Genomic DNA, 25,862 nt, shown 5'->3' with positions numbered 1-25,862 from the left:
AATATTAAGATAACGTCATTGACCATACATAACAAAACCAACACTGGATTTGTAATTATCTAAATGACCGTAAACAGTAAGTAGTTCTTAATGGGTGTAGTTCATCACACATAACCGTATCCTCAGGAGTGCCCCAGGGCAGCGTTCTGGGGCCATGGCTATTCCTTATATATATTAACGACATTCTACTTGACATAGAGTCCCCCATGAAATTCTTGCAGATGACTGTGTTCTTTACCGAGAAATAAATTCACCATCAGATTTAACAATCATACAGAGGGACCTTGATAAAATAGGAAATTGGTGTCTACGCTAGCAAATGAGTCTGGATGCAATGAGTCTGGAATAAATGCAATCACGTCCGTTTTTCAAATATAAAATTCGAACCTCAAACGCAGTACAATGTGTAAAAACAACAATAAAAAGCGTCTCAGAGTGCAAGTACCATGGCGGTTACTTCACGCCGAAACTTAAGTGGAACATACATTCAGCTTGCAATATCTAAAGCAAGTAAAATGATGCTTTTTACTCGCAGAAATTTCAAATCAGCGTTTAAAGATGTTAAAAAAACACTTCATTTTTTTTAATGTAAGATCGATCCTCGAATACGCCTGTATAATTTGGGACCCATATCAGGACTATTTGATTCAAGTAATATAAACACGCTTCGTCTCGAATAGTTACAACCCGTTGGAAAGTGTCACTGAAATAAAAGCATTGCTGGGCTGGGAAACGTCAGTCACCAGAAGAAAAAAATTGAGACACAAGTTCTTCCACCGTATCTTCTATAAGAACACAGGCATTGAAATATCCCAACTACGTGTCGGGGCCAACTAATGCCTCGAATCAACTCCACCACTCGAAGAAGGTGCCTGAATACAGCTGTAATACGAACCGTTTTGCTGAATCCTTCTTTCCACAAATGGTGAATGTCAGGAATTTGTTTCCGGAAGAATGTGTTTCAGTGTCAGATAATCCAGATTTTTTCCCCGACTGTGTTTTTGACAATGCATTACTGTCTTAACTTGGTTTAAATTTTTTATTACGCTTGAAAGTGTTAACTCATTGTATGTTGCACCTTGATGTTACTTTGCTTTGTTTATTTATTGTTTATTTCTTTGAATCATTGAACACATCTTTCTGGGATAATGCCAGCGATAATGCCTCCGAGGTGACGCAGGTATTCTGTAAATAAATAAATAAATAAATAAATAAATAAATAAATAAATAAATAAATAAATAAATAAATAAATGATGCGTTTGGAAACCTCTTTCTGATAAGGGATTGTTCTCGTCGAAGGACAAGTATAAAAGGACAGCGTGTTAACAGTTGTGTAGCTGCCAGCGCTTTACACCATGGTAGGTCATGACAGTATTTGTGTTGTGTGCGCTCCGGTTGAAGTCAGTGTCACAAGATGTCACTATCAATGCTGTAGCTTCGCTACACCTCTCCGGTAACGCCATATTCGGCAGACGGTATAGCATTTAGGCACAAGCTTAAACTCGTTAAATAGAAAGTCATAGCATGTCATTAAACGTATGGCACTTTACTGCGTACCGAGTTACCGGAGACGATTGTACGAGTGGTTGCTCTGGTGGCGCCATCTTGTGGCGCCGACTTTAACCCGAGAGAAGGCACAAAGCTATTATAGTTGTAAACAGCTGTATTCTACAGGTTCTACGTAGCTGCTAACGTAATTTATTAACATTGAGCGTCGCTTTATTTTTCTTCGACTAGAACAATATGTAGCACAAAAACGTCTTTAACGCGTTGTGGTTGAATAAAGGGTCTTACGAGGTCGCTTCCAGCGTTGTTGCCGCCGTGAACGTCTCCGGTAACCCGGATCTCCATGGCAGTTATGAAGTTTAGGGGCTACCCAAAACGCAATAGCTGTATGTGCTCCCGCTGCCACGCCAAATACTGTACCTCAAGCGTTTGCATGTTTCACAGTTCATGTGGCATTCTTAAGCGGCACTCATACGGCACCGTTAATAAAGAACAGGGCACAGAGGGGTTACACTGAGAAAAAGAAAATTAGAAGCGAGTTTTCCTACCTGGCTGAAACTAGAGGTATTTCGTCTGCCGTGCGGAAAGTTTAGTGCCGGAAGAGGAAAACGCGAAAGTGCGCACGGATGAGGCATTCATCAATATTTGGTCTGCTGCTAGCAAAGTCATAAAATAGTAAATAACGCTTATCAAATCTAAAAAAGTCAATTCGTTCGTTGAGGCGAATTTTTCAGTAATTCTATACACAGGGAAATCCTTGCTTACCCATCTTCCTATCCCTATCAAATGGAAAACAAGCGAGATGAAATCGCAACGCGCACGTACCCGAGAATAAACGCATAATCAAACAGAGTGCAACCACAACGGCCTCATTTTAATGGGGACGAAATGCCAAAACACTCCTGTGGCTTGCATTGGGCGCATGTTGAAGATTTCCCACGTGGTCCGTGTGGTGCTGTTGAGACTATAGATCATGTGCTCGTTGTGTGCCCTGTGTACGTGCGCGAGAGACTGACACTGTCAGCTAACTTGAGGCATTTAGACAATAGACTACTGTCGAAGGACCTCCTGCTAGGCGCATGGCCAGAAAGTTGGCAGACTATAGAGGTAACGCGTGCTCTGTCACGTTTCTTAGGCGACACGGGCCTGGACTGGTGCTTGTGATGACACCACTTATGTGCTGTGTTCTCTCACCTCGTTTCTCCCATCATCATCCTGCATTGCGACCATCTTTCTTACCCTGTTCCCCTTTCCTTACGTAGTATAGAAGGCCACATACCCAATTTTCCGGTCAACCTCTCTGGATTTTTCAATCAATAAACTTCTTCCACAGGTGGTCAAAATCAACCAGGAACACCCCCATTACGCGTTCCTCATAATAAGATGCTGGTTCTGGCTCCTGAAACCCCAGAATATAATTTTCATAGAATTTTCAGTAGATGAAAGAACGCAAAATGCACGTTCGGAAAGTTGACTGGTGATGAACAGTATTGAATGAAATTTTTGTTACAATAGGTCTCGTTCAAATGCAGGTGATTGTTGTACCTGGTGACATATCCGTGGAGAAGGACGTTGCTGCTGTGGTGGAGAAGACGGCAAAGCACTTCGGAAAAATTGACATTCTCGTGAGTGTGACGCTATGTGTACCAGAGCAATTAACCTGGACAGACGAAAAATCAGCAGAACCCATCTTACGATGACTGTTGATACTAATGCGTTTGGCATCGAACCAATATTATGACACAATGTATTGCCATCGCTGAAACGAGTTACATATCAGGCGTGTACGGCAACGGGATTACTCTTTTGCGCTTCCCTAGGAACACCTGGCACCGCCTAGCGGCGCCGCTGCGAAGCCTGTCCGTGGCCTCCGAAATGCATGGCTAGTCGGGGCGTGTGAACGCTGAGAAACGCGTCATGTGGCAACCGGGTTCTTCTCTCGCGCTCGTTTCTGAACATGCTTCGCAATGTAGTGACGCTGTCGTGAAGTCCGCGCATGGCTACCCATACGAGAAGCGTAGCACGCCGGTGCGTGCACACGCTGGGAATTGTTCGCGCGTTTGCCGCACACGCAGTGACACATACTGAGGGACCCCAAGTTGGCGAGAGGTTCCTTAAGAGCGGCACGTACCCAGTGCCTTCATGGCGTAGAAGAGAGAAAGGATGCATAGAAAGGCAGGGAGGTTAACTAGAGGTAGTTCCGGTTGGCTACCCTGCACGCGGGAAGGAGTAGGGGGATACAAAGAGAAAGAGAGTGGAAGGGGGAGAGAAAGAGAGACGAGCACAAACCGCGTACACTATAGAGCGGTAGGGGGCGGCGTTCTTAAAGCCTATAGTGAAGGCCCGTAGTCCGCAGGAACTTTAGTAGCGCGAGTTATGCCTTCAACGCGAGTGTTCTTTCGGAGCACTGACCTAAAGCTTTTAGTTCCGTTAGGGGACCATTGTTCAATTGGTCTAGTACTCTGCACAGCACTTGTCTCTCCGCACTATAGCGCGGGCAGACACAGATAATGTGTTCGAACGTCTCATTGCTGCTGCACATGTCGCACGTGGGGCTGTTGGCCATTTCAATAAGGAAGGCATGCGAGTTCATAAATGCAACGCCTATCCACAAACGGTACGGCATGGTCTGTTCACGTCGTGGTAATCCAGGCAAGAGATGCATCCGTGTATCCCGAGACAACGAACCCAAACGACACATGGTGAAAGTGTTCGAGTAGCTCATGGCGTAGCTCACTGAATAGGTTCGCGTGAAAAACGTTGATTGAAAAGCGGCACATACCCAGAACATTTGTGGTGGAGCCTGCTAAAGCTTCGGGTTGGTGTTTTTGAGGGACCCTTGTGATGTGGGTTTGATTCCCCTAAGCATCGGATAAATTTAAAGGATCGTTTTTGTCATTTTACAGTGACACGTACCTAGTTATCCAAGTTGGCGTCAAAGACGTTCATTGACACGAACCTACTGGCACATTCCCAGAGAGCCAAATGGGCATCAAAAAAGTTCATTGGAGACCAGCACAGACTGCGCGCGACACACCCTGTGCTCTCAGTCGGAGTCTAAGAGTTTCGTCAAACACAGTTTCCTTCCCAATTCCCCGAGCCTTGTGGGCGTGAAAAACGTTCGTTAAAGATCGGCACGTATGTACAGATTGCCATATACGCAGTGACCCAAGTTGGCCCGACGGTTGGTTTCCAACCCTGTTCCTTGAGCACAGCAGTCGATGCGATACCTAATCGACCCGACCTTGGTGTACCCAGCGACCGTTAAGACGATTACGGACAACAAACAGGCATGCATACATACATAGGTACAGTTCCAGCGGAAAAAATATTAGCACAAGTGACCGATCATTCGATCTTATAAATTGCGGCACGCGACCCTGTTGTGCACTCGCCCGCTAAAAATGGGATTGCCACGCACCCCCTGATTGGAGCATGAATCATGTGGCACTTTAGATACCAGTGTGCACGGGAACAAGAGCGCCGCGTGCCGCAATTTCCCGGCTCCGGTCATGGGCCACTTGTGCTTATCTTTTTCCGCTGCAGCTGTACATACATATATACATACATACGTACATACATACATACATACATACATACATACATACATACATACATACATACATACATACATACATACATACATACGTACATACATACATACATACATACATACATACATACATACATACATACATACATACATAGATGTTTAGGCCCTGGAAACTGCGTGAATACATAACTCATTAAAATCAACCTACCATCACATCGTAATATGAAGCGAGTATGGTCTGAAATAAATGTGTCAAATTTAAAGTTATATTGAATATCATGATTCAACAAAAAGTTCTTGAGCGCCCAAGAATTACGATACATATGCAATGTATACCGCAGCCAACGGAAAACGCTATACGAAATAGAAGTTTCTAAGACGACCAGTCTATTCCAATTAAGTGTCTATATAAGCACAACCTTAGGAAACGTCTTGTTTTTCATTGAACTGTCACTGATATATTATATGTGAACAGCAAAATTTATTTGACGTATGAACGCATTTATGCTTCACAGATAAACTTTTCGTGTTGCCGGCATCCTTGGGTATGTCTATTGTAAACCTAGGCATTGCATGCCACATATTATTTATATATCAACTCAACCGTATACACCACCTATTTCTTGCTACTGTCAGCATATCTGTGACAACAAACGCGGTGGACTGCAACCTTTCCCTTCCAGTTCTTACAAGCTTTTCCGATAAAATGTTGTCGACATGCTTGCACGAAATGGTTGACCGAATACACAAAATGATCAGGAGCATTTTTTTAGAAAAATCTTAATATGAGCAATGTTCACATCAACACTGCACAAAGGCAATATAGTTCATTGACCCCTTTAATACATGTTACCCGAGGAAATGCTGACTGCATTTCCCATAGCAGAGACCAGGGAAACAAATTCGCAGTTGCTGCGCAAGGCGTCTTCAAGCAAGCGGTGCTCTAGCACTGACAGGGTGTGACAGAGGCTTGGAAGAGATATGCGAGGTATTCTTGTGTGTTGCTGACTGCTGGAACCGCAATGTCAAGCAGAGAAATCAGATGCGTGGGAATTCCTATGTAAGCTACCTGTTCCGATAGCACCATCAAGTGATAGGCTTCCGTGTATGACTTCCCATATAGCGAAACCAAAGGATCAGGCGGCGCAGCGAAAACTTAGCTGATGTTAAAGTTTAACAGACAAGTACATTTATCAGGAAGAGGGCTCAGTAAATGCCGTCCTAAAACCGTCTCAATTATGAAAAACGATATCCTACTCTGCTAAAATGGTGCTAGAAAGATAGTGGCAATAGCGGTATGAAAGCGTATATATATATATATATATATATATATATATATATATATATATACATACATATATATAAGGGTGTAATGAGAAGCATTGCTTTCAATTTAGCGACATTGTTGTGAGCATCCCTGCTACAAGCATAGCACTCTATTCAACCTATGCAATATGACGCAAAGTACACTCTGACAAGAAATGGGCCGTAATAAAGGCAGCTGTTCGAATTAGTACCTAGTGAACTAGGCACTTACGTAGCGTTATCTAAATCTGCATGCTGTGATTTTATAATAAATAGTAACTCACACTAATAATTTTTTCAGCCTAGGAAAAAATCGGTTACTGGTGATTGATGATTTTTATCCGCCATTTCTGCAAGTTTAAACCGTTCATTGAATATAATGTCTCAGTACACAGGTCCATATCGAGTGCTGCGTGCCGTTACTACAGTTATTTATGAAATCGCCACAGTCAGTACCAGTGCCTCATATACCCTGAATTTCACTAACGTACGTTGTGCATGTCGCACGCCACGTAGAGGAAGATTGAGGCAAAGGGTACCGGCAGAATAGTCGATCAAAGCTGAATGCGCCGTAATAAAGTCGAGTCCGAGAATTACGTCGTGAGGACAATTGGTCAGCACTGTAAAAAAAACTGGAACGGTGCGGTCAGCGATACTTATACGGGAAGTACGCATTCCAGTGACGGCAAGAGCGCTGCCATCGGCGACGCGTACGGCTCATGTAGTAGCAGGCGTGAGAACCTTCTTCAGTCGACGACGGAGGTTGTAACTCATTATGGACAGCTGGGCTCCAGTATCTACTAACGCCGTCAAGGGGACACCGTCGACGTGAACATCAACTAAGTTGTGGTTCGTTCGGAGTATCAATGGAGGATTTCGACACGACGAAGTTAATGCAGCAATATAACGCTCTCCTGTAGGAGGCAGAAGAAAAAACAGCTCTCAGAATTAGTTTTCATTGTGTTCCTTTGGAAAAACTCTGATTTCTGGTGCAACTTTTGCTAAACTGAGGCTTGCGTGTTATGATTAATGTTCGCGTGGGCTTTTGCCTTGGCCACTGGTGAAAAATGGATTGGAGAGATTATTTATTTATTTATTTATTTATTTATTTATTTATTTATTTATTTACAATACTGCCAGTCTCATATCGAGACCATTGCAGGTGGGCATATGATTGCACATACAATGCATGTGTTATATACAGAACGGCAAAAACATCCAAACATGTAAATGGAAATACATGAAACAGGTTCAATGCACAATTTTACAACAATAATGCTATTAATAAAAAGACCAAATGTTACAAAAACGAAGAAAGAAATAAAGGAGGTAAATTTTAGCTATAGTTCAAAAAGTGGTAGTTTTGATGATTATATGTGCATAAGAACTGTTTTTTCCTAACTATTTATTTCATCGTCCAATAAATTAACAAAATCGGACTGCGATACTGTGTTAGGTATAGATGCATCCAGCTTATTCCACTCGCGAACAATACGGAGGAAAAGGGAAAACTGAAAAGTATCGTTATTACAAAGAAACTCGTTTAGCGTATACGTATGATTATGACGAAGTATGCGGGATTTAGAAAATGTAACGTATGCAGAAGCATCTATTTTTACTCGCTTGTGTAGTATTTGATGCAGAAATTTTAGACGAGCTCGTTTTGCTCGAACTGCCAAAGTTCCAAGCCCTGACTGTGCTAGGAGAAGAGTAGGTGAATCACTGCGTCGGTACTTTCGGTGGACAAACCTAATTGCCTTTCTCTGAATGCTTTCCAGTTTAGATATATTAGATTTAGTGAACGGGAACGATACGACATTAGCATACTCAAGGACAGGTCTCACAAATGTAGTGTAAGTTAAAAGTTTGACGTTAGTTGGTGCCATCCGCAGACACCTTTTGAGAAAAAAGAGTTTTCGTAATCCACAAGAAGTAATGTTGTTAATATGCGATGTCCAATTAAGGTCGGACGTTATCGTTAAACCAAGATATTTATGCTGTTGAAGTAGTAAGTGGTTCGGGAGGAAAAGGAAAGGTTGGCGCTATGTTCTGCAGCCCTTGAGGGAGCACGGCTCAGCGCCAGCTGTTGAACTCTAGTTACGAGGCTGCCGTTAAGTGTGTACGGGAAAGCGGTGGGTGCTTTTTTTCCCCTCGTTACTCTCATACAAACCGTTTTGTTTTCATTAATGGTCATTTGCCAGTTATCACACCATTTGCTTATTTTTGCTAGTGGGTTATTGAGCATAAATCGATCCTCGTGATTACGTATTTCTCTGTATATTATGCAGTCATCTACAAAGAGTTTAATTTTACAATCAATGTTGTTTGTAATGTCATTGATAAAAACAAAAAATAATAGCGGACCTATTACTGAGCCCTGTGGGACCCCTGATGTAACAGGAACCGGAGCAGATGGGATGTTTTCGATGACGACAAATTGTGATCGGTGAGATAGGAAGTTTTTTATCCATGCAGTAATGGGTCCATTGCCAATCACAGCTGTAATTTTGGCAGTTAGTTTACTATGGCACACACAACCAAACGCTTTACTGAAATCTAGTAGAAGTAGGTCAGTTTGATTATGATTATTAATACTTGAAGCAAGATCGTGTACCACCTCTGTTAGCTGAGTGACTGTCGATAAACCTCTTCTAAAACCGTGTTGAACATCTACTAGAAAATCTTCTTCAAAATATGCGGTTAAGTTTTTGAGAATAATGTGTTCTAAAATTTTACATGATGTGCTGGTAAGTGAAATTGGTCTGTAGTTAGATGGTAGGTTAGGATCGCCTGACTTACGAATCGGTACAATTTTAGCAATTTTCCAATCTTCTGGTAAGTCTGATGTCGAAAGTGACTAGCGGTAAATAAGGCCAAGATATTTACTGTTACATTCAGCATATCTTTTCAAGAACTCACTGGGAATGTTATCGGGACCGTTTGCTTTCTTCACGTCTAGCTCAATTAGGTGCTTAAATATCTCTGAGTCGTTTATTGTTAATGTGTCAATAGTGGGGAATGATGGCGGTGGCAAATATGGAAGTGTGTTGTTATCTTTAGTAAAGACTGAGTGAAAGTCTTGGTTAAATTTATCAGCGAGTGCCAATTTTTCCTCGCGTGGACGATCTGGTGTCGCTGCAGGGCGTGCGCGAAAAAAGGTCCAAAAGTGATTAGGGTTGTGAGTGATAACGTTAGGCAATGTTTCATTGAAATACGCATGCTTTGCGAGCTTAGTCTTTAACTTGAGTTCGTCGGTAGCGCGAAATAGTTGCGATTTTTTTTGTGTACTTTCACCTTTCGTTTTTATGTTACGGCGCAAGCGTTTTATTCTGCGCTTGACATGAATTCTATCGCGTGTTATCCAAGGATTGTTTTTTTTTGCTTTTTTTGCTTTTTCTGCTTTTTTTCGGGATGTAATGGTGCATGCCGTGCGAGACTAAACGCTTGAAATGAAGCCAAAGATCATTGACGTGAACAGAACTATCGTTGGCCATTTCGTAAAATTCTTCGTATTCGTGCTCTAAATAGGTTAGTATAGCGGAATCATCTGCTTTTTAAAAATTAGGGACGATAACTTCGGTAGTTTTAGCTGTTGCAGTGCATCCAAGGGGCAGCTGACACATTGGTATGTTGTGATCTGAGATACCGTTTATGATCTCCGAGCTAGTTCAGTAGATCTAGGGGGAAGTTGTCACTAATCAGTATTAAGTCTAGAATGTTATCGCTTGTTCTCTGTGTTCACGTAGGAGAGGTTACAACTTGATGAAGCCTGAAGTTTAGCATCAAATCAATGAGTGAATTTGATGAGAGTGAAGTGTGATGCATGGTATTCCAGTCAATATCAGGTAAATTGAAGTCTCCCATCAGAATAACTCGGTTAGTAGCATGCTTCTGCATAAACTCCTGTACAGCAATAACACTTTCGTGACCAGAAAGAGAACTTCTGTAAAAGCAACCAGTAAGTATTGCAAAGTCATCGCACATAATCCTGCAGAACGCAGTCTCAACATCTGGAACGTTGGGCGTCCATTCAAAGGATAAGGGCTTCTTAATAAGCAGAGCTACGCCACCACCTCGAGTTGGTCGATCTTTATGGATAACTGAGTAATTTGGGGGTGCTATTTCGTGGCTGCATATTTTTGGTGAAAGCCAGGTTTCAGTAATGGCAACTATATCAGGGCTGTGTTCGAGTAACAGGTTTTCTAATGCTTCAGTTTTATTGACAACACTTCTGGCGTTCACATTTAGTAATGCTATTTCTGTGAATGTTTGTGGCTTCGAGTTACTTTCGACGTTTTTTTGAACTGCGACTCTCATGTTTCTTTCGTCATCCCAGACAAACCTGCTGTCATTTATGTACAGTTTCTCAAAAAATAGAGATACTTTTTCTCCTTTCTGAAGGTTTGATTTAGTACTTTCCCAGAGTTTTCTTCTCTTTTCCCACACTCTACGACTGAAATCTTCACCTATAGAGTAGTTAGTGTTCTTGAGTTTGTAGCCTTTCCTCAATATCATTGATTTGTTTCTTGAGTCAAGTAGCTTTAAGATGACAGGTCTATTTTTATCTTTATTCGGTCTGCCTAAGCGATGTTTTCGTTCCAAGGCAACTGGCTCTAAACCAAGGGTATCCTTGATCGTTTGATTGACGCTGTGTTCCAATGTAGAGCTGTTTTCGGCCTCAACCTCGGGTAGTCCGTAAACAATAAGATTTGATCTTCTGCTATGGTTTTCCCAAATCATCAACCCTGATTTCTAATATTTCAAAGGCTCTTTCCAATTGCAATATGTTGTTTTCGCATGAAACCACTTTTTCTTCAAGTTTGGAGAGGGCGTCTATCTTCTTTTCAATTTCGGTTAGCCGATGTCCTTTTATATCTTTTATGTCGGTTGCGATGTCCTTTAGTTGTTTAGCAATCTGGCCTAACTAGGGGCCTGGATTTTCTTCTATATCTCCAGCTACTAAAAGAAGTTTCCATGAAAACAAAACAACATCGGCAACTGCAACAACAAGCCGCGGGCACGGCAGCACCAACAAGAAGGGGTTACTAGATCTAAAACACCTATCGTGTTGCCTTCTCACCTGCATAAAGAAGGACAGTGGATTAGACGTCTGCATTCTTGTGGTACTGCCGTGCCCAATGGCTCCTGGCATTGAAGGAAGACCATATATAGCCGGTAGAATAGGTGGCGCTCGATGCCGGTCATGTGTCCAGCAGGGCGCGTCGGTCGCCGAACCACGTGGCCAGTTGTCCCAACACAGATAGTAGGAATCATCTGGCGCGTGGACCCGGTGTTGTTGATATGCGTTACGCTGATCATCTCCGGTAGCAGCCCGGTGTGCGCATTCCCACCGATAAGGAGTATGCTGACAGGAAGCTGCGTGAAAAAGGACAGTAGATTAGACGTCTGCATTCTTGTGGTACTGCCGTGCCCAAGATAAGTCGCGGCGCGTGATTACGGCGCAGTATCATCGCATTTGTGTGGCCAGAGTAGCAGCAATAAGCCAGGGGACGGCCTTACATACGCATTTACGCTCTCGTTCACAGAAGTGCGATAATTGAAAGAAAAAGTCGGGAATTGCTCGCGCAGAAGTTTAGGTTTTGACTTGAGGCGGTTTTATATACTCACAAGCGCAGTTCAAATACTCTACCACAACTCTAACGCGCAGAACTTGGTATTCTCACGATGTTTAGAACAGTTGTTCAAAATTGAGCGCCTGCGGAAACTGAGGGGCTCCACAGTATTTGTTTATTTGTTTATATTTCCTCAAAAGCCAATTGTTGAGACATTACATGACGGAGTGGGCGGTGAATGGCAAACAAGATAATAAAAGTCACAATGGCATGTTTTCAATGAGCCGCTTGAATGTTAGTGGGTCGATGATAGTGCCAACTTCGGTGGGCAGGCCATTCCAGTCTCGTGCGGTGCGCAGGAAAAATGACTGCTGGATGGTCACGGTATGGGCTTGCGGGGGTTATGCTGTGTTAGAGTTACTGGTGCTGGCAATGTGGTGGGCTCTTTCTTGTACGGGTTACCAAAAGGCAAAGATTCTGTAAAGGTTCCGAATATTTTCCTGCTGGAAAAGTAGCGCCAAAGCTTCAAGATCAATCTAGGAAAATGCAGAAGACGCTGACCTCTGAGCAGCGCTATCTGGAGCGCGAAATCAAGCAAAAAACTAGCTTCCGCAGAGTTTCCTGTCGGGCTAGTTCATACATAATATTTGCAATGTCAAAGCAATGCGTCTTTACCTTTTTGCGGGTTTGTTGCACTGTTTTCGTTCTAAAAATGAACATTCGCAAGCCAAAATTCAGAGCGTACGTTTTCCTCACAGTATTTCAGAAATGCTTCACTGCATGGCATGGGCAACTTGCTTCTGCGAAACGTGTTCTCTGAGATTCTATAGCCTTTTTTTATGTGGAGGATATTACAATTCGCACGCTAGAAGCATGCTTTGTAAGTTGTTGTATGTAAGAAATGATTGTTTCTTGCAACATACGCATTCCGGAACCGCAATGTTTTCAGGAATTGATAATGCTTCATTACATGGCAGAATGTTGCTTATAGCACTAAATCTTTGCTTGGATACCTGAAACGTGGTCACGCTCCTGTTGCAACGAGAAAGTAACAGAAACTGCATGCACCTAGATGTAGCAAGAAATGCAGGTTACAACTAACTAAGCATATTTTTTTAACCAAAAATACGGGTAAATGAGGCCGACCAATTTTTGGCTGGATGACACTTTTTTTGCACATTTTCATTTATTGCAGGTGAACAATGCTGGTATTCCCATGCCAGGTACAATTGACAGAACTACGACAGAGGACTACAACCGCGTCTGGGACACAAACTTTCGGGGCCCGCTCTGCATGATCAAGAACGCTCTTCCATACTTGCGTAAAACCAAAGGTATGGTTTATATTCTTCCTGATTAGGGGGTGGGGGGTAAAATTACGCCTTTCTACTAAGGCACTTCGTTCGTTTGCGTCACTCAAGACAGCCTGGCCTGTTTAAGGTAGTGACATGCACCACACAAATATTAACATAAACAATAATTATTCAAGGCACAAATGAACACAGTCTAAGAGAATAATATGACGCACGCATAGCCCATACTGGGGCAAGTTCGAATAATAATAGGTCGCAAGGCAATATCCTGCTATAGATGCTATCTAATGGCTACATATGTTGCTATAGAATACCAGTGGCATGGTCTCGAAGCAACGTTGACGTGCAACTTCCGTAGAATCGCTTATTGATGCTGTACTGACCTCAATCAGCACATGATGCCTTTCTTGCATAAAACAGGATCTCCAGAGGTTCTCGGTGGCAGTCGTATTTTGCGGCGACAGCGGGAAGTGGTGGAAAGAGTGACCGTGACATATCTCAGTCTATTCATATCGCACGCTTGCGGCCGCGTGCACGTCATGGCTTTTTTGTCAGCTGCTCTGTCACCAGACCAACAGTCCCTGCGCTGTCTTCGCCGACAGTTAGTGACAGGCATCGACTCAATGACATCTTAGAACGATCGCTCTGACCTTCGGAATCCTAAGCGGCTGTTTTTCGGAGCAGAGAGAAGGAAGGCAGCAAAAGCTGAAGTAAAATTGCAGTAATGCTACCAGTGACTGCGATGTCGGTGTACATGAATGATAATCGTCGTCACGGTGAACCGAGTGAGAGCTTAACAATTTGCGAGGGCAAGTACGCGGAGCGGGTGGGGTCACGTGACCGGAAGCTGACCACATTACTCGGCTGTTTCGAAGGCGCCACTGAGAACGCTTCTCGGCGCTATGATATCGAGTCAGGTGATCGGAAAGGACGATGCGAGTGTAGCCTGAGTGCCCCTTTTTGACTATCCAAACAAGGAGCCGTGTTCCCAAACAGCTCTTACGCTGGGATTGTTAATTCCAGCCGTGATAATTCCAGTCAATCCTTATCTTGACATATTTTTATCGAAAGAAGCCAGCTAATTACAAATTGTACTTACGGCCGCAAAGCTTTGTGGATTCGGCACAATATTTTACTAAATAAACTATTTGGATGACCCTATCTCGGCTGAGGCCTGATAGGGCGGAGAACAAGAGAGCAGCAACACAAAAATGGGGCAAGCGTTTGATGCAGATTAAAAAAATACTATAATTACATAAAACAATAATGCAATAAAGTACATAATGGATGAATTCTGGGGTTTTACGTGCCAAATGCACGATTCTATTATGAAGCACGCCGTAGTCAGGGACTCCGAAATAATTATGACCACCAGGGGGTGTTTAACGTGCCTCCAATGAACAGGACACGGGCGTTTTTGCATTTCGCCCCCATCGAAATGCGGCCGCCGCGGCTTGGATTAAATCCCGCGAGCTTGTGCTTGGCAGTGCAGCGCCGTAATCGCTAAGCCACCGAGGCGGGTAGGGTACATAATTGAATGGTGGCGTTATACAGTGCTAGAAATATAGGAAAACAGGTTGCGAAAAGTATAGTAGAAATCATTGCATTCAAATACAATTGAAGAACCTGATCAAATATTTTCGAAAACCAGCACAGTCGGGATAGTGCGCACGATATTAATGGGAAGGTAGTGCCAATACGTAGAAGTTTTGAAACGAATGAGTGAAGAAAGGATTTGCTGTGACCTTAACCCCAACCCACTTTATACTTATGATTCGGACGAGATTAGCAATCAGAAATTGTTTCGATAAGCCGGGTTCGTAAGATTTGATGATGTTAAAATTTGTGCGGACTGGCAGCGGTGGTAAAATGAGCTAGATTTCCATAATGTTATACTGACTCCACGGCGATATAACGTACATAACGTACGTACGTAACGACGATATAACTGGACAAAATAAAGCTAGTGGCATTATTTTGTAATACTTCGAGGCAATAATAGAGAGTAGCGTGGTAATGATCTTAAACAGACGCAGTGTATTCTAATTTGGGATATATGAGGATTTTATAAAGAGGTAATCTTAGACAAGTCGGGGCTTTGCTAAAATTATTGCTCAAGTAATGTAACGTGCAATTGTCGTGGCTGTTATAAGACAAATATGAGTGCTCCGCGTGAAGTTGTTAGGTATTAGAATGCCTAAATACGTCTATGATGTCGCGGACTCAAGTCCTGTGCTGTAAAGTATGTAACTAGAAGAGCACTCACTTCGTCTTGACACATGCATTAGCTTACACTTGTTAGGGATAACTCCATTAACCATTTATCTCTCACCCTAGTATTCCAGACGGACCGTAACCTTTGCATGTCAGTTGCATTACAAATCTCACCGTAAAGAATGCAGTCAGTGGTATATAGGTGTCAAGAAGAAAGAATGCACACTGCTAATTCATTAATATATATTAAACAGGCTAGCGGGCTTAACACGGAACCTTGGTCAACTGCGAATCATGACAAATAATTCATGAGCATATAGAAAACGGTTCGTAAGAAAGCATTCAATCCAGGTTAATATTTTAGGATCTTCGTTTAGGGCTCCAACCTTAAGCATTAGAACTTTGTCATTTACCTTATTTAAGGCATTGACGAAATCCAAAAAAATTACACTCCGCCTCAAAGTTCCGGACATGTATGGTATGCAAATGGTATGTAAAAAACTGCGTTTGGCAAAAAAATAATAACAAGGGTCTGAAACCGCGTTGAATAATAAAAATTAGTTGTACCGAAAAAAATGTATGGTGTGAATATAATATGTGCTCGATGATCATAGAAGGTATTTTCGGGTTGATAAGTTAAGGGTGATGCTCTAGTCCCTGATTTGTGAAGCGTTACGAATTTCCCATGTTTCCAGTGTTCAGCCAAAATACTGAGACCAAGTGATGGTTTAAATATTTTCGTTTGGAAAAAAGGGGAGCACATCTTTGGATGTGCTCGCTGAAGGCTATAAAGAAAACAATTGGCTGTAAAACGTTGGGGCAGGCGCTGTACTGTTTCATCGAGGACTATGGTCACCGGAAAGTTTTCAACGCAACGGCAAATCTTGTTTGATGTTAGTGATTTCTTGTCGTTCTCTTGTACATTCATTACGTAAATTCATAATGAATGCCGTAAACGATGCTGTGCTGCTGTCGCGCGCCGGCTGATATGATCACTTATGCGGTAAATATCTTACAGGCAGCATCGTGAATATTTCAAGCGTTGCGTCGACGATTGTGGTGAGTAATGATGAAGAAAAAAATAGTATATACTTGGCTCATTAGTTAGCTATCGTGGGTCCTCAACGCCGTCTTCTACCTGAAAGAATGACACCAGTTTTAAACACTAGCAGCAGCTGTTGGTGTTAATAATATTCTGAAGTGAAAGCTTGCGGATTTTTATGCGAAACAATTCTTAATGCCGAAATGTCACAGTCAATTACATCGATTCACTATTTCGCACATACAAGGAGAGTGCAGTTGTGGTCCGAAAAATGCCCGCTCAGTAGCAAAGAATAATGGTGCAACTCGCGTGAGCACTGTTCGGCAACGATATATATAATATTGTAGAAATGACTGAGGACCTAATTCGGTGAAGCGTAACGATAAGTATGTATATTTTAATTGTCTAGGCGAAGAAAACAGTAACGTTCGAAATTTCGCGCGCGGAGATGGCATTCATATTTTTTCAATTCGTCCGCAAATCACAGGGACCTTGAATTCACAACTAGCAGAAAAGCTGCTACGGTTGTTTACTAAGTGTGTAATTGCTGGCTATAATCTTGGCACGTACAGGTGGCGCTAGTAGGTGAACTGCCACGCTTCGGCCCAGCTTCCCGAAGAATACTTCATTGCATTACTCTTTCATATTGATCCGAAAAGAATTCGTTAGCCTTCAGATGGCTCGTTTTCTTTAATGCGACACAGAGCATTTGGGACGGCGAAACACGAAGCAAAGTGGACAAACTGCGGGTCCACTGCCCATGCTCTGCGCTCGATTAAAAAAAGTGGCGCGCATAGCAAAATACCAAATGGCCCAAAACTTCCACCCTACTGCAATATATCTATTTTCTATCGTCTTTCTGGGCAGATGAAAGGTATGACACCTTACTGCATGACGAAAGCAGCAATGGACCACCTGACACGATGCGCTGCTTTAGGTGAGTGGGCGTGGCCGTTCTACTGATTGTCCAAATTGAACGGAAGTGTGGCGGCATATTTTATTCCAGTGGCGCGGACAACTACTCATTTTGTAGAAAACCAAGAGAAAAAGACAGCTATACATTGAACTTCACTAATTCTCACGAAGAAAGACGTGCTCGTGGAGTATGACGCTGGAGACCGCGTTTCCCAAAGATGTCACATTCCTGAAAGTCCCCCTAATGCTTTATTTTGTTTATTCATGTCTGATAACACAGAAATGCCTTCCCATATGGTCGTATACCCGTATTTCTCAGAAACTTAGCCTTTCTCTCTTTCACCATGGTAAGAAGACCCCGAGCTAAGATCACCCCATTTATTTGCTTGACTACCTCTTATCACTCCTGTTACTATTAAGCCACGCACAATGCGTATTGCCGTGGAAAAATTAAATAATGCGAGTGTCGCACTTACATATATGTAGAAACACTAAGAAAAGAAGCAGTTGGTATTGACGAACTATCTATCGGCAACGAGTGAAAAGGCTTGTATTGCAACAACAGCCTTTTTTTCGCGTACTATTCAGTTTGCTTTGAGAAAACGTTTTGATTCCAGTGAATCAAGTGAAGTCACGTTGTTATAATTAAAAACTTGCGGACAAAATGTATGTGTGTGTATGTTTTTTTTTTGGCAAGTAAACCCTTTTTCCCACCGACCAATGTTACCGGTACCGCGGCTTTCCACGATTTCCGCAGTTGGCGATAGTGGGCGAATGCAGATCGTGCAACGATGCAAGTATCTAAAAAATATAAAGGAATGAAATCATCTAACAGAAATTTTTCGGAAACATCAAGGTGCAATGCACTAGTGTTCAATGCCAGATTAACGTGTCTGAAAAAAAAAAACGGTGCCATCGCAGAAAATTTCGAGATGCGAACTTTAAATGCGTAGCGTGAGTAAATAGCAAAAAAAATCATCTCGGCATATTTTGCTAGCGTGGCGAATTATCCATCCGCAAGTACTTCGGTTCCCTGCCTGGGAGCTTGGATTTTAAGAACAATGAAAATCTTGTCAATCTGCTTTGGAGTATACTCTAACCGTTTTGCACCCTAAAGGTGCTTTCTGTCCATAATTCACACCGTTACGACCGTTAAAGGTTTAAATTGGTTTACGGTCTATTGTACAAGACTGCCAGAATATTAGTAGAATGAAGAGAATTAACAAACATAATGAAGAGGCATTACACATAAGGGCACCAAATTTCTATCAGGTTCAGTCTGCCCCAACAGGAAGCTGAAGTCATTAACGACGATAGCAACCGAAGAGCGAAATAGAAACAACGAGTTTAGTGGAATCGGCCACCACCTCGTTTCAGAGATGATGCCATCTATCCATTCATCCTTCGAATCGATGCCTCCGCAGAAGGTATCTTCTTTGATGGCAAAGGACGCCCTCATTCACAATCAATTTTGTTTTTATTGCGATAGCAATTATATGGACACTCCTAAGCAGATTTCTGCCGTCGGCGTCAGCCGTCGTCGTCGCCGTCGGCGTGAGGTTCCGTATGACGTCAATAGAGATGAAATCGTCGCCGCGCGCCGTACGCTGTATGTGCGAGTGAAAGGGCGCGAGGGACGCGCGCTTTCACGGGAAGTGAACCCACGGCGGAGATCAAACGCGCGTTCTGCGCCGTGCTCCCTTAAGGGCTGCAGAAGTAGGCGTCTCTTTCCTCCTTTACGATCACCATATATGTAGAGCAAACGCGCCTTCTTCCGACGCACGAAAGGCCGTGGGGGGGGGGGGGGGGGGGAGGGAAGGGAGGCGACGCTTAGCTGCGGCACCAAGTTCCTATTTATATAAAAACGTTGTGAGGCGAGAAGGTGGTAAAGACTTCCGACGCTGCTCGACGAGTGTTCCGTTCTGATATCGTCGAAAACCTCCGAGCCGCCCCCAGAGGCTCCGGCAACAGTCACCAACGCCCCACGCGTTTTGTGCCAAGACGGGCAAAACGCCGACGGCGTCGACAAGTTCTGCGTGTTGCCGGTGGTGCTGCATGTCCAAATTTATACAGCTGATAAAGCTACTATCATTACTCCGTATAGCTCTCTACAAATTTGCTATTGCAATTGATGCTTCGCTTTTCGGGTGAAACTGCGACAACCTTTTTTTTTCTGTTTGACGAGCTTGGCAGGTTCTTGTATGCCGGCACCGTATGATACCACAAGAAACATGATGGCTGCTTTGCGGTGCCATGTTTCTTTTCTGAAATGTTGTTCAATATATCTGCTGCTAATTGGAACTTACAATTATGGCCATGCATAATACAGTAGTCATTATGAATCTGTGCCGCTTACGGATTATGTCGCGCTTCCTGTAACAAAATGTGCATATGTACAGAAGTGAACAAAAGGAGAAAATATCTTGCATTTAGGGCCTATGTGCTCAACTGTTAATAATGTTGCTGGTGGTTTAAGCGAAACCCTAGCCAATAGGGCTATAGTCTCTTAAATACAAACTGCCTTCGTACTTTATTCACACCGCATGGTCCGCCCACCTTGTACATAATTTTAGAATTCCAAGAACGTATCACAAGAAAATTGGAATATCAAAATGTAGTGAAAATACATGCGCGCTCATGAGATAAATTTTTGAGATTGATGCTAAGGTTAGTTGACCAAAAGTCCTGGCATGCTGTTACATGCTTAATATCTAGCAATAAATCAAAGGCCGATACTAAATAAAGATAGCGCACCCGCCTGCTAACACAAAAACTAGGAAACTGGCAGTAGTGAACAGCGTGAAAAGAATAAAATGGAAAGTCGAGTTTTTTTGCATCGTCAATAACCAAAATGCTATCCATCTCTTTCATCAGGGCGCATGTATTTTCACTACTGGTTGATATTACCGTTTCCTTGCGATACATTCTTGATATATACAAATGATGTCCACGGTGCGTGGGTTATGTAACCTGAATAAAGTACGATGTCACTGCGTTTTCTAGAGACCTTATGCCTAGGCTAGCTGTCTGGCATAACGCAGCACCAACCTTTTGAGCAGTTTAGCTCACAGAAGCCAAATGGAAAATATATCTCGCTGTTAATTGCTGTGGAGAGAGAGAAAAAAACTTATTTACAGAAAGGCAGAGAGGTCGGCCTGAGCTGTAACTTGCTGTGGCCTGCTACTCTACACGGGGAAAAAGGGACGGGGAGGAAAAGGGTTAATGAATTATTATGATGATAAGAGGAGGAGGTGTGTGTATATACAAGGTTACAACGTTGTGGCATCTCTAAAGCCGTGCGTTCAGCCTAGTGGCTTGTAGAAAGACTACAGCGGCACTGGTTATCAGGGCTGCGCTGTTTGCATTGGGCCAAGGACCTAAAAAAAAACTCGTCTGATAGGGGCCTCTTATCGACTTTTGCAATGGAAGATACCAGTTTCTGTCGTTCTTGCGCGTACGCGGGACAAACGCAACATATATGATCATGTGTTTCTGGTACCTGGCAGTATTCACAATTGGGGCTAGTGTCACTGCAAACAATCACATGTCTATAATGATTCGTGAATGCGACAACAAGGCGAATCCGGTGCACCATGCTTGTTTGGCTTCTTTGGCTGTGAGGAATGCCCTAGTTCATTTCTGCGCCCCATTTATACACTCGCTTGTGTTGACGATGTGGTTGGGTCCAGTGTTCCAACGTACAATTGCGTATTACGCAACGAAGTAGGGCATTTGTGTCTGTTCGTGAGAATGGAACGCGTAACTTCAGTCTATAACTATTTAAAGCAGAAAGTATTCAGAACCGAATCCCTCATTAACAGGTACGCGTCGCTGAACATAACATTATGGCCAAACTAGCTCTCATGCCGCTGTCTGCAGATGGTGTCACAACCCTTCACATAATTTTTCTCTCCTTTTGTTGCTTTTGTAGAGAATGCTCCCTTTGGAGTACGTGTCAACACAATCAAGTAAGTAAAGCCGTACGTTACCCTACAAATTTTCACTGTGCAGTATCCCGAATAAGAGTACTTATGTAAATCGCTGTGCAGTTTGTGGCAATATTGCTTCAAATTTCTTACGTTGTGCACATATGTGCGCGCGAGAGAACAGCACATTGATGTTGAACTACATGCTGCTAAATTATGCATATGATGAGTTCATAATTAACGCAACACCTTTGTACCAGAGGCAGGTACCAGCCAGAGAGCGTACAACAGCGGCTTTTGTTGCATCACTGTAGATTATTCTCGTAGTGCATTTCCGTAATTACAGCATAGGATATTATGTTAGAGGAAAAGGAAGAATGTTTAGCTGGTAAGGTACCGCTAGAGCCTTCGCACTGTAAATTTTAAGCTGCAGCAAAGTGGGCCACACATCAACAACATGGTAGGCCATTGACTGCGTCTTATTGCTGAAAGCAATACTGGTTCGCTAATAGTGTATGACGTTAGTGCAACAGGGCTCGAGACAATATTAAAGCACTGCGGAAGCGAAATATTGATAAATCAAGTCTAGCCAACGCTATGAAGCAAAAGGGAAGTGGAAGCGTAATAAATAATGTCCCTGAGCTGATTGCGGCAAACAACGAAAGCTCATCATAAGACCGTAGCTCGCACAAGTATGCTTCCGTACAAACCACGGTGTCAAAATCAAAAAAGAAGTAAAAAAAAGTGACGGTGAATTTAGGCTTCACGGCGCTCCGATTTAGCTCGGGTTCAGTAGTGGTTCGGTGAAACACAAAATTTTAATGGCTTACAAACTAGTCCGCAATACTCAAGCGATTCGGCGTTGTCCACTTTATTCACCATCATGGCGACAGGCTGTGCAGTACTATCGACTTGTCTGCAAGGCGCATGGTGAGGTCAGAAATTCACTACGGCGGTGAGGTCAGAAATTCCTAGGTGAGGTCAGAAATTCACTACGGCGTATGGTAGGCAGCAATTATAGGTTCTGGATGACCATCAAATGAAAAAAAAATTGTTTAAAAAATACAACAAACAGTTACATAAAGACCTATCATAGACAGTGGTATTCCTGCGACCAGCTGTGCGGCGCATTGGCTCATCCACCTCCGTGCTGCGTCTTTCCTGCGTTTACGTTTATCACCATCCATACTTAATACGTGCAAAACCTGTACAAAGTACGTCTTCCGAGATATTTAGACGCACAGATTTCAGTGCGTCTAAATAAGAGAAATGTTATCAGTCTCAGCGGTTATCAACAGCTATCTCAGCAGTATCAGTATCAGTATCTCAGCACCTATCAGTTATCAGTCTGCGGTTCTTCTTTTTGTAACCTCTAGTGAAGTTACTTGGCGCACTCACAAGATAAGAATTGTATGTTTCTATCTTTGTAAGTAGGACAAATTTGAATAGCAGAGTTCCTAGCCACGGAACAATGAAGTGATTTTTCAGTTTATTTCTGAGAACCATGGTAACCTGCTGACGTAAGCTGATGTGGTGGAACGTATGTCAATAGAGCCAGATGGACAAGTGACGAATGTAACTTTACGTATCGGCTTCTTTCTTTCTCTCTTTATATTTTCTTTTTCCCAGCCCCGGTGTCATCAAGACGACCTTGGCGTTGAAACCTGGAGCCAATGTTGACGAATATATGGAGGTGCGTAAGGCAAAACCCGCTGCAGTCGCGTTGGCTACTTAAGGCACAGAGGAAATTGCAAAACTACTGCTCGCAAAATGGGAATGCATAGTTTCCTACAACCAGTTAACGGTGGGGAAAATGAGGGCATAGAGGTATCGAAAAATATTGTGGCGATGCAGTAGGCTGCGTGATCTCCTGCCAGTTAAATTATATTGCACATTACCTTCTATGCGACTTTGGTTTTGGTTGTATCCTTTACACAATCTCTTTGTTCTCGGTGGTTATACTAAACTAGCGCCAGTAAAGAGGAATGATAAATCGACAATGGCATGTAACGCTGCATAAGCGTCATTTTGATAGCCCATCAGTTTAATGAAACTAATTCTCTTCATAGGTGGCAATTTGGATGATGCGGCGTTCATGCACTTTCTCGCGCTGTTCACGACAGAATCACGTTGTTTGTGCTTGTTCCACGTTGATACGACTTATCTTTTTTTTTTGACTGGGCTATAAAACATGAGTGATAGATAAGTGCGCAAAATTGGGAAACAGGACACCACACAAGAAGAGACACATGGAAAGAACGAGCGCAGTAATAACAACTGATTTATTTCAACGTTGGGCGTTACAAATTATAGAATCACAAAACAGCCGAATTGCGCAGGTACATACAATTCGAAAGAGAGCCTTCGACCAACCCGCCGTGGTTGCTTAGTGGCTATGGTGTTAGGCTGCTAAGCGCGAGGTCGCGGGATCGAATCCCTGCCACGGCGGCCGTATTTCGATGGGGTCGAAATGTGAAAATACACGTATACGTAGATTTAGGTGAACGTTAAAGAACCGCAGGTAGTCAAAATTATTCCGGAGACTATGGCGTGACTCATATTCAGATGGTGGTTTTGGTACGTAAATTCCCACAATTGTTATTACCCTTCCTCCTTTCCCACAAAACTTTCCAATGCATCTTATTAGCCAAAAAGGATATTTGTGCACTGAACAGTGATATAGATGTGTCACACAGGTGCAACCTCTTCTTTTGATGGGAAACGCTTCCAAAATCTCTCGGGTGCATGCGTTCTTGCTTCTTCGTAGTACCTTGGTAAGATGAAATTGCGCCTTGTAGGTGCAGGCAGCGCAATGAGCGGGTAACTTACCCATTTCATTAATTTTGATAGTCAGGGCAGACAGGACGCTGCGTAAACGGCCACGCACGGGAACACTTTTCTGCATTAATGAACACACCATCGAGAACTTGGTCCTTCATTAATTTACCTTTTTTTTTCAGGCATATTCTATTCTTTCTAGCGTTGTTTCCCAGTCTCCAATATAGGATTTACTTCGAAGCATTGGGCTGTTTACTGCGACTAGCTATTCATTTTCTCACACGTGAGCACGTCAGTAACCAGCGCTCAGTTTTCCCTAATATAAACTGTGCACTATAAGCATATACGCTTTGCTACTTTCGTACTTGATTCCATAAGTTGTACGACGAGCTCAGAATTTCATTGTCACCACCGTGCAGATGCTGGAGAAAACTACCGGTGCCGCTCATGCTCTGGGAAGAACTGGAACACCGGACGAGGTGGCGCGCTGCATCGCCTTCCTGGCCTCAGACGATGCCTCGTTTGTCACAGGAATATCGATGCCCGTCGACGGTGGTCTGCTGCTGGTGTCCTCGCTGTCTCATGGCACCCCATGGGAGGAGAACATGTAGAATGCCTAGTGGACAGGCTCGAAACTCTGTCGATGCATGGTAAAACTGTAGCGCACAAAAAGAAAGGAGGAAACAGCTTGTTTACAAACAGCGCTTGTTTGTAACATGTATCATTAGTTATTTGTGGGTGCTACAGCTTTACCCTGCACAATTGCTAACTGACCAACCCATCAGCTACTCTGTCGATGTCCATGGGCGCATAGGATCAAGACAGCGTTGCTGTTTCTGCTGTCGGTGATTTGATGCATAAAGGGTGGAATAAAGACGCATGCCTTGTGCAGTGAATTCCTTTGCGACTGTCTGTGATCTTTCTCTTCGGAATCCTTTTTCAAGCTTAGCGAAAAATTATTACTTCTTGCTTTAATATTGGTTGTATTTAGTTATGTATATTGATATTATATTTTATGAAAAAAGATTTCGAGGTGGGACAAGTGCAAAACGAAAATTCGGCAGAATCTATCTCAGTATTACTGTTGATAGTAATGCGTTAGCATGGAATTAATATATAACGACACTATAGTCGGATACAACTTCAGAAGGCAGCGGCATTTGCCCCTCAAAGGCGGATGCACACAAGCCTCCACCAATAGGCGCGCACTTCAGGTGACGTCATGAGCCGGGCGGCCGGTGACCCCGCCGACGGAGAACATGCCTAACATGGCCGCCCTCGCTTCGAACTGGGCCGAGTCGCGTCAGCTGTGTGTATCCCTTCCTCAGAGTGAATTCGAATTGTTTTTGGTGGTCTGTCATGCCGGAAGTATAGGCTCTATTCTGGACACGCATGGCGGCTGCACGGCCGCCATTATCCGCCATCTTGTCTGTCTCATTGGCTGTCCAGAGGTCACGTGTTTTGAAATTTGTGCCGGGAAACGGAAGTTTTGCAAAATGCAATTTTGTGTTTTCGTCAGAATGACGAAACGTGACGTGGAGCTGCAAGTTTTATCGACTAATACTTTTTTGTGGTCCTTGGCACCTGTATTGCGACTTTAGCGATTTAAAAAGAAAGTGGACGGTAGCGTGCAGAAGCCCGTGTAATGCATCTGCAATTTCGCGAATATGTGGTGGCGTTCCAAGATAGCTGGCATGTCAGCTTGTTCATTGGCTGAAAGAATATCCCGTGAGGAG

At 43.2% G+C, this 25,862-nt stretch overlaps 1 protein-coding gene across 2 annotated transcripts in view; it reads left to right on the top strand.

Moving 5' to 3' along the window:
- The window catches only part of LOC119445476 (3-oxoacyl-[acyl-carrier-protein] reductase FabG), an 87,028-nt gene that overhangs the window by 13,387 nt on the left and 47,779 nt on the right, over nucleotides 1–25,862 (top strand). Inside the window, exons 3-9 of one of the 2 annotated variants that reach the window (XM_037709758.2) lie at nucleotides 3,040–3,132; nucleotides 13,134–13,272; nucleotides 16,484–16,524; nucleotides 17,375–17,444; nucleotides 21,354–21,390; nucleotides 22,978–23,041; nucleotides 24,546–25,016. The exons of the other annotated variant lie outside the window; for it this stretch is intronic. Of the exons in view, the coding sequence (XP_037565686.1) occupies nucleotides 3,040–3,132; nucleotides 13,134–13,272; nucleotides 16,484–16,524; nucleotides 17,375–17,444; nucleotides 21,354–21,390; nucleotides 22,978–23,041; nucleotides 24,546–24,737 (636 nt within the window). The 3' untranslated portion in view covers nucleotides 24,738–25,016. Of the gene's footprint in view, nucleotides 1–3,039; nucleotides 3,133–13,133; nucleotides 13,273–16,483; nucleotides 16,525–17,374; nucleotides 17,445–21,353; nucleotides 21,391–22,977; nucleotides 23,042–24,545; nucleotides 25,017–25,862 lie in introns of those variants that run through there. 2 annotated transcript variants of the gene reach the window in all.

The sequence above is a fragment of the Dermacentor silvarum genome, chromosome 3 (assembly GCF_013339745.2).
Source record: "Dermacentor silvarum isolate Dsil-2018 chromosome 3, BIME_Dsil_1.4, whole genome shotgun sequence".
Lineage (NCBI taxonomy): Eukaryota > Metazoa > Arthropoda > Arachnida > Ixodida > Ixodidae > Dermacentor > Dermacentor silvarum.
Note: the sequence above shows the minus strand (reverse complement) of the source record. Positions and strands in the feature narration are given on the sequence as shown.